Here is a 9,322-nt window from a genome sequence, read left to right as displayed (position 1 = left end):
AAACGTGTGGCGGAAGATGCCCAGGATGTATTCTGGGGAGGAATCGCTTCCTCTTGTGACTGTTTTTGTATGGCAGGGGCAATGTATAGCAGGAACTGTGCATTAAAAGGGGTGATATATAACTGCTTGTGCAATGGCAGGGACAACATACCGCTGCTGGCGCACTCAAACACCATCTTTTATTTGGAAACTAAGAGAAAAGAAGGAAAAAAATGGGGAAACACACACACAGACACACGCACAGCGGGCGGCCGCTGGCTCCCCGTCAGGGCAGAGCCCCGACGCGCTCAGCACACCTCAGGGGCCGGGGGGCGTGGCTTAAATGAAGGGGCGTGGTCTGACAGTGGGCGTGGCTTAGAGCGACCGGGGGGCGTGTCCCGTCCGGCGCGTGCTCCGCGCCGCCGACGTCACAATAGCGGCCGTTCGCGGCGCTGGCCCGGCCGCAGCCGCTCGGGGCTGGTTTGAGCTGGTGCGTTGCCATAGCAACGCTGCCGGGCCTATAAATAGGGGCGCCCCGCCACCGGCACCGCTTTGTCAGACGCGGCCGCGCCGCCGCCGCACCTCCGCCTCCGCCTCCCGCCGCTCCTCCTGCCCCGCAGCAGGCCCGCCGGGGAGCCAGGCCCCGGCCCGAGGCCTTCCTGAGGTGAGGCCGCGTGGCTGCCGGAGGGTCCTGAGGGCTGGGTTGGGGCGCGAGTAGGGGCTGTGGGGAGGGACGGAGCGGCCATATGGGGGGCTGTGGGGCGGCCCCGCCGGCCCCTCTCTGCCGTGCCCGGTGGCGCGGAGGGGACGGGAATGTTCTGGAGCGACCGTGTCGCCGTCCTTTAGGGTAGTCTCAGGGGCTTTGAGAACAATCCGGGGAGAAATGGGCGCTGGGAGGCTCTGCTCTGGATCGGCTGGCGGTGCTGGGTGTAATTACAGTGTAACTGTGCAGCAAGGGGGAGATGGGGAGCTAGCGGGAACCTGCACCCCTGTAAACGTACAGCCTGCTTTGGGCTGTGATAGGAAATGTGGTTTGTGCGCTGCTCCATGTAGGGAGGGGGATGTGAACGCCATCATTAAAAATGTAATTTATTAAAATCCCCAGCCAGACCTCCCCGGGCTGCTTTCAGCAAAGCTGCAGCGTCTTGTTGAAATCACCCCGCGACAAGATGCAGCCTCCCTGTAAGAACAAGTGCCTGAGCAGCTTCCCGAGAAGCGTTTAACTTGCAGGTTTCTGAAAGCTTCTTCGGAAGAACCTTAAGGGCTGACTTTAATCCAGCTTCTGGGAGAATTAACGCTGCATGCGAATGAGAGCGGGGGGAGGATGAGGATTGTGAGGTTTCATTTCATTAGGGTTGGAGCTTAATCTAGTTAGAATCTCAGATGTGGTTTGCCTGGTAAGTGAGAAATAATAAAGGAAAAATAAAAAGGAAACTGTCCTTGAGAAGTAGTCCTTGGCAGGGGCAGTTCAGGTGCCATATGTTTCTGAAGGCTGGGATGAAATTTTATAATCTCTTGCTCAAGTCATTATGTGGTTGAAGTATAATGGATTTTAGTGTACACACTGTATGAAATGAATTATTCTACTGGACTTTGAACCTTGTTAATCAAAAAAATCTATACAATGTAGCTTAGGTTATCTTCTGTGTGTAATAAATGCCCTTTTTCAAAAGAGGGCAAGCAGTGATGTAACTCAAGATTACTGAATAGTTTACAGCTGACATAATCCTCAATCCTAATCTGTATGACTAGATTACATAGAAAAAGTGCTGAGAGAAGGCAGAGGGCTGGACACAGTTACATGAAACCATATCTTCCTATGACTCATTGGCAGCCTTGCGCCGCTGAGCTCTTTACAAAGCAGCACACACACTGCTTGAGTTAACAGTTTGAGCAGGCTGCCGAACTATATTTGGACTGCCCAGGAAAAGTGACCCAGGTAACTTGCCGTGGACTTGGTAGGCTTTGGATAGCAGAGGAATGTGCTTTTGCTTTTTAGTTCTGGGTTTTGGGGGAAATTTGCTGCTTGGTTTGTTAACCATATGGATTTACTACAGCCTGCTGTAAAATCCTGTTGTAAAGTGTTACTTGGAATTGCTGTCAAGGCTTTATGTATGCCTGCACACCACAATTAGGAACTAATGTTCTCGTGTGTATCTGCCACTCCTGACAGCTGAAGTTTTCTTTTAACGTAGCTTGGAGGTTGTGGATAGAACAGGGGAGCTCTAAGCACTACAGAGCAACTTCAAGGCAACGTTAGGTGCAGTCAGAACTGTAGTGAGAGTCCAGATACTCAGTTTGCATTGACCTAGTGAGACTTGTTACTGCTCAGAGGTCAGTAATATGCTCTAATTCTGTCTTCAATAAGAAGTAAACCCTTTCCTCAAAAACTGGTCAGCTACTGTAGTGCTTAAGAGATATTAGAAAAGTGCTGAGCATGTTGACATAGGCACTAGCCATAACATGAGCAGTAACTATGGTGTGGAGGTCAAGGAAAATATGCTGAAAACTTCCAGGGACTGACTAACAATATTCAATAGCGTTGGATTTTTTAATAGGGTTCAGAACATCATACAGACTATGAATAGAGGATAACTTCCATCTAAGAAGGCTCTTTTGTGGAGTGTCCCTTTGGTTCTTATTAAATCTGATGTTATCTATTTATTGCTGTTAGTGATCTCTATAGAAATCATAATTGTCAACTATATGACCACTAAGTAGTGATCATATAGTGACTATGGATTTAAAATCTTGAATGTGAACAGTAAGACTTTAATGAATTAATGCATTATTTTTGTGTTTTTTTGTTTTTTTTTTTCCTGTATCAGCAATTTGTACCCAAGTCCTTCTGCGTAAACCCAAAAACTCAGAAATCATGAATAACTTCAGCAATGAAGAATTTGAATTCGCCTTCCTTGATGAAGGCTTTACTGCCAAGGATATCCTTGACCAAAAAATAAATGAAGTGTCATCTTCTGTAAGTATGATAGGAAAATGACTGCATTTCGTGGTGCTGTCCTCAAATGCTGACCTCCAAGCTTATCCTGTTATCCATTGGTTGTAACTTTGAGATGTGTATTTGCTCTAGGATGATAAAGATGCCTTCTATGTTGCTGACCTCGGGGATATTGTAAAGAAGCACATGCGGTGGCATAAAGCCCTTCCTCGAGTAACCCCCTTCTATGCCGTCAAATGTAATGACAGCAAAGCTGTAGTGAAGACTCTTGCTGCTCTTGGTGCAGGATTTGATTGTGCCAGTAAGGTAAGATCTGGGCTGCGTTCTGGTCTGTGATAGTGGTATGTGGTTTGGGGTGGGTTTGTATCCAGTAAAGCATAAACAAGCGCTGTCACTTTAGTTTTATTGATTAATTTGCTTATTCATCTAGAAATAAAGACTACCCTTCATGAGTGTAATCTGTTCTTTCTTCAGACGGAAATACAGCTGGTACAGAGCATCGGTGTACCTCCGGAGCGAATAATATATGCAAATCCCTGCAAACAGATATCTCAGATCAAACATGCTGCTAGCAGTGGTGTACAGATGATGACATTTGATAGTGAAGTAGAACTAATGAAAGTTGCAAGGGCCCATCCAAAAGCCAAGTAAGTTTATTGTATAGCTGTTTTATAATTATAGATTGAATTTTTAGGTTAGTTAAACATCTGCTGTTATCAACAACTTGTTTAGTTAAAAAGTGATGTAAAATTGTGAAAAAATAGCCTACTTTCAGCTGCTGATGTCTGTAAGTCTGTAGAGCATACTGACACTAGCAGGAGACAGATAGGAAAGCTTGTGTGTTTAAACCTGGCCTTATTCTAAAGTTATAAGTTCCTGACAATTATGTATTGTATACTAGAACTTAAACATTTGGTTTTTTTTCCTGTTTCTAGATTAGTCTTGCGCATCACAACTGATGACTCCAAAGCAGTTTGTCGTCTGAGTGTCAAATTTGGAGCTACGCTTAAGACGAGCAGGCTTCTTCTGGAGCGTGCAAGAGAACTGGACCTTGCCATTGTTGGTGTTAGGTGTGTTGATAACCGCAAAATGCGGTCCTATTGAATAGGATTCCTTTAAGTGATTCCTTTCATCTACCTGACAGTAGAGATGCCTTTGCATGTTGTGATGTGAGTTTTGTATAAACTTATTGATTAACTTATAAAAGAGCAACTAATACTTTTCTCTCTTTATAGTTTCCATGTTGGTAGTGGATGTACAGACCCAGAGACGTTTGTTCAAGCCATTTCTGATGCCCGCTGTGTGTTCGATATGGGAGTAAGTCTAATTCTACTTCATCTGGAACTACTACTCAACAGTTTTGGCAGAACTGAATCAATTCTAAAAACTGTTAGAGGGTTAAAAGCCTGTTAAGTAACTGATTTCATGCTGGAGTTCTTGAGGTCTTGGCTGACTGACAGCTCTGCAAAAACTCATCTACAGGTGCAGTAAAATCAGCAGCTCAAATGACTTAATGAACCCAATAAGTTAGTTCTGTTGCTGTATCTTAATAGAATGACTTCACATTTGATTTTTAAGCTGAAAAAATAAACTGTTCTTAACACTGTCCTACTTAATTTCATTTTAGGCTGAACTTGGCTTCAACATGTATCTGCTTGACATCGGTGGTGGATTCCCTGGCTCTGAAGATGTCAAGCTCAAGTTTGAAGAGGTAAAGCTTTGCTAAGAACTTCTTGGGTTGTGAGATCTCTTTTGAATACCATTCTGCACTAAACAAAATACTGTTCTTCTGCTATGTTTTTCATGACAATAGAATTTGTGTGGTCAGAAATTGAGTTTTAGAAGAAAGGGGGATGTATCTGGCAACTGAAAATTAGATTAGCTCGTCAGATAGAGCAGAATGACTACATGAACAAGCAGAGGTATCAAACTTGTAAAGCAAGCTCTAATTATGGATTTGAGAATGACCTGAAAGAAGTTTATGCCAGTGAGGATCTTTAGACATTCTAGATTGGTTAAGCTTCCAGCTGGGATGAAAAGGTAGTCCTGAACCCATATGGTTCTGAGTGGCATGAGCATTGTTGTAGCCAACAGGTCAGTATCTGGTCGGTTTTGATCAAGAAGCATATCCAAATACTGTTTATGATTATGTAGTCTGCTTTCACACAAATACTCCTATTTTTAGGAGAGACAAGGTGGCTTGATATTAATAGGACAAACTTAAAGCAGTGTTGTCAGAACGCCTGCCAGTCTAAAGTGGTGTTAAACGATGTTACAGATTTATGCAAGGAGAGAGCAAATAGGTTCCACAAAGTGAGTTTTCTGGGCTATATAATAACATGAGCTAATGTCACCTCACTTGCTATGCCCCTTAATGCAAGTTGGCTTCTCCTAGTGTAGTATTGGCTAATGTGCAGCATCAAGGGCAAATGGTGTTCTCACGGGGCTCTGTGGCATAATGCAGTTGTGCAGCAGTTGGAGGCAGCTTCATCGCTGGTAACTTCAGAACTTGGCAGTAACAGTGTTCATGAAGGCAACATGATTTCACAGGTGGTGACAAAGCAAAGGTTTCTATAGTCTTAAAATCCTGTGAGATAACTTCTTTAGGATACAGTAAAAATATTGCATGATTAGCAGAACCAGAAGTGGACTAGAAATTAAGTTGAAGGACAGTGAGGTGTGGGTCACTAATGCTGGTTTAGTGAATCTAGGAGGGATGACTTCACTAAAACTTAGGTGACCAAACAGTGCATGTGTAATTTTTAAGCTACAAGTGTCTGATTTTGTTTCCTTAAAACTTAAAAATGTAATAAAGCAAAGGTGGTCAGTATAGTTAGCTACTTGCATATTTTAATCCATGTTTGACTAGCAGGTTATCCTGAGCAAGAAAGAATGACTTCATCCCAGACTTAAAGCAGTATCTGAGTAGCTGCTGAAACAGTAATATGTGCAACTGTTTACTCCCTAGATCACAAGTGTAATCAACCCAGCACTGGATAAATACTTTCCTTTGGATTCTGGAATAAAAATTATTGCAGAGCCAGGAAGATACTATGTTGCATCAGCATTCACACTGGCAGTCAATATCATTGCCAAAAAAATTGTATTAAAGGAGCAAACAGGTTCTGATGGTATGTAAATTTAGACTCAATCTTATTCTAGCCCAACTGTATGTGTCTTTTCAAGCACTCTTACCGGTGGCTCTACTTCTTCCAGATGAAGATGATGTGAATGACAAAACGCTTATGTACTATGTGAACGATGGAGTCTATGGGTCGTTCAACTGCATCTTGTATGACCATGCACATGTTAAACCAGTTCTGCAAAAGGTACTGTAATCCAGAAGTATCTCATGCTTGTAGCTTGGCTGCAGGAAATCCTCTTCACTGGAGTCGCTTCTGTTTACTGCTCCCTTCATGTAGATAGAATTTGGCAATAAACTTTTGAAGCATGAAGTGGACGTAATGCAGAGCCAAGGGTGTAGAAGGAACTGCAAACAGCTCTTCCTCTTAGAAGAAATGGAATGCTGTGCATGTATCAATTATGATGTTACTTCTGGAAGCTCTGTTTTGGCTGTCAAACTAATTATACTCTTTCCTTTAGCGGCCTAAACCAGATGACAGCTGCTATTCCTGCAGCATATGGGGACCAACATGCGATGGCCTCGATCGTATTGTTGAGCGCTTTAACATGCCAGAGCTGCAAGTTGGTGACTGGATCCTGTTTGAAAACATGGGTGCCTATACTGTTGCAGCAGCTTCTACTTTCAATGGATTCCAGAGGCCAACAATACATTATGTGATGTCAAGACCAGCATGGTTAGTAACTTAAATGTGGTAATAACTTCATCCATCTAGTGCTTTTGGTACAGAAACCATAGCTTGAGTCAGTTGGCTGTTCCTTAAACAGGGCCACAGCTGTGGGGCTGGAGTCCTTGGAAAACTTGATTTTGATGCGGAGGGCAACGCCTTGGAAGGCTTTTGCTACATCAGTAGAACAGTCAGTGCTACCAGTTACATTTTTTTTCTGATGTACTTTTGTCTAGAAGACCTTTAGAAGGGATAATGCTAAGAGTTTTTTCATTAACTTGGGTCTCTAGCTTGTCTTTGGTACAACAGAGTGATTACAGATTCTGTAGCTTATTTTTCTGACCAGCAGTCAGTCACCACTCTGCTGGTATGCTGTCTTCTAAACTGACAGCTTGCTAAATCCTGACCATAAGGAACGGGAATATAAAACCAGTTCTTACCTGTGCAGCTTCACAGTGTGTTCTTTTCCAGAGCTATTTGTTGACTTAGTTTGGGCTCTGGCTCATTGCTTAATGTAGTGTGTTAGATCTCCACAGGAAATTACTGCTCAGGTAAGTGAGGAAAGCAGGATTACCTCTGAGTACCAGCATACTGTGAACTTGCACTTTTTATAAGGAGTAGTTGAAAGTAACCTGGATGTTCTTTGGTGCGAGACAAGTTAATGGAATGAGTCTTCTATAAAAGCATCTTTTCATAAGAGGAAGTCCCTATCACTGCACTGAAGTTTGCCTGTTGAAGTGATGGAAAAGATTTGGACAGCAGTGTTGCCCAAAAGCATGATTAACTTCGGTAGCAGGTTCTTCCCAGACTTTATGAAAAAACTTCAATCTGGGGGAGTTCTGACTATAAAAGTAAGAGGAAGTTTCCTCCATTGTTCTGTTAGCCTTGCCTTCTGTATAAACAAGAGTTTTGTCTTCTTTTCCCCTTTCATGACACCTTCAGTCAACTGGAGCATTCCCTAAGTCGCACAAATCTTTAGGCTTCCTGTAAGAGTTCAGACTTGTCTAGTTGAACTACAGATGGCTCTGCAGAAGAGTAATTGGCTTGTTCACTGTAGCACTGGGTCTGTTAAGACGCAATACTTGAGCTTGGGGCATATTGACCTTGAATAAGCCAACATAACTGTTGTCCAAGGCTGCAGCCCTCTTTCTACGCCGTATGACCTCAGATTTTACTTCATTTTTTGCCAAACAAGAATACTAGTATAAGCTGCCCCTTAATTGTAGGGAGTGTATTAGTGAGGTTATGCTGCAGATCTCTTTAGCACAGGCAAAAGCTTTTTGCTATATATTTATATATATGTGTACAGCTAAATTCATGGCTTTTCACTGAAAGGTGTAAAAAACAGGATGTTTACATAGGTTGAAGTAAAAGGAAAGAATGTATACCACATGGGCAGCTGTATGGTAAACACAACTTCACCTTGCATGTAGTGTAAGATAACAAAGTCAAAGTTGTGTAGTTGTTAGTAACCAAAATGTTTTATCTTTATGTGTGTAGTGAAGTATCCTTTTGACTTCTGCTGTTTTTTCTTTCCAGGCAACTAATGCAGCAGATTAAGGAGCAAGGGTTCCTAGCTGAAGTGGAGGAGCAGGACGTTGCTAGTCTGCCACTCTCTTGTGCCTGGGAAAGCGGAATCGAATATCCGGCGACTTGTGCTTCGGCTAGTATTAATGTATAGATAATATTTAGTAACTAACTGCAAGTTTAGTCATTGAATTTAGGGCATTTGGGGGACCATTAACTTAATTCTTGCTAGAATTTTTAAGTGTTTTTTTTTTTAAAGTTTAGGTTTGGCATAAATGCAACAAAAATGACTAGGAGATGGGTCACATTTATCTGTGTTCCTATGGAAACTATTTGAATATTGTTTTATATGGATTTTTATTCACTTTTCATGTATGCTACTAAAGACTGACCCTCAGCTGTCAAACAAGTATTTGTAGCTTGTGTATGGCAGAATGGGCTAAGCTTAGTGTTTTGTGACCTGTTTTAAAATAAAGTATATTGAAATAACTGGCCACGTTTGGTTAATCTGAAGTAAACTTCTCTTAGATGGCTCTTGCCACATGCATGAAGAGTGGGAGTTGCTCTAAACCAGCACGCTAGGAATGTTAAGGCAGACCACATGCTGTGAGCCCGTAGCCTCTGAAATTGTGAATAACGAAACTACCATCTCTCCAAGCTTCCCCCTTACCGAGGTGAAGAAACCCCATAATGGGTAGGGAAGTTAACTTGTTTCTTTTCCTGTATGTGACCTCAAAAGCTTGACTAACAGCATAGTATCGAGCAAGTTCCCATAGGATCACACTTTAGCTATTGAGCATGGGGTTAACAGTAGCATATAGCAAGTAAAACACAGGTTTTATTCATTTTGGTCTACAATGGGTATAAACTGCTTTGGCCAGACATAATGACTAAATCACACATAGTAGGGAGAGAATACAGCACAGGCTCCGTGGTTGCCATTGAAAGTTTCTTGTTACATATGGAAGGATTAAAATACATAGTTTCAGCCTCTTACCTTTTCCCACTATGTGACTGACTACAGTACAATTTTACTCGTGTTTGTGACCCT

The 9,322-nt window shown here is 42.6% G+C and overlaps 1 protein-coding gene across 2 annotated transcripts; it reads left to right on the top strand.

Annotated features, from left to right (window-relative positions):
• Positions 1–579: 579 nt before the first annotated feature.
• On the top strand, positions 580–8,765 carry ODC1 (ornithine decarboxylase 1). Of its 2 annotated transcripts, none has more exons than XM_035320944.1 (11): positions 580–643; positions 2,808–2,956; positions 3,068–3,241; positions 3,410–3,582; positions 3,871–4,005; positions 4,171–4,252; positions 4,563–4,646; positions 5,904–6,066; positions 6,152–6,264; positions 6,539–6,753; positions 8,284–8,765. In XM_035320944.1, exons 2-11 carry the CDS (start codon positions 2,855–2,857, stop codon positions 8,423–8,425), a joined length of 1,383 nt encoding a protein of 460 aa, XP_035176835.1. In that variant the 5' UTR covers positions 580–643; positions 2,808–2,854; the 3' UTR covers positions 8,426–8,765. The 2 variants fall into 2 exon arrangements, with proteins under 2 accessions (XP_035176835.1, XP_035176836.1); XM_035320945.1 differs by lacking the exon at positions 580–643 and adding an exon at positions 1,882–1,918.
• Positions 8,766–9,322: the final 557 nt, after the last annotated feature.

This window comes from Oxyura jamaicensis, chromosome 3 (genome assembly GCF_011077185.1).
Source record: "Oxyura jamaicensis isolate SHBP4307 breed ruddy duck chromosome 3, BPBGC_Ojam_1.0, whole genome shotgun sequence".
Lineage (NCBI taxonomy): Eukaryota > Metazoa > Chordata > Aves > Anseriformes > Anatidae > Oxyura > Oxyura jamaicensis.
Note: the sequence above shows the minus strand (reverse complement) of the source record. Positions and strands in the feature narration are given on the sequence as shown.

Bases quoted from the DNA above. Each gene is read 5' to 3' on its own strand.
- ODC1 (XM_035320944.1), top strand. From the start codon at position 2,855: ATGAATAACTTCAGCAATGAAGAATTTGAATTCGCCTTCCTTGATGAA. The intron at 3,583-3,870 runs GTAAGTTTATTG...TCCTGTTTCTAG, and splicing joins AGGGCCCATCCAAAAGCCAA to ATTAGTCTTGCGCATCACAA. The intron at 6,265-6,538 runs GTACTGTAATCC...TCTTTCCTTTAG, and splicing joins TTAAACCAGTTCTGCAAAAG to CGGCCTAAACCAGATGACAG.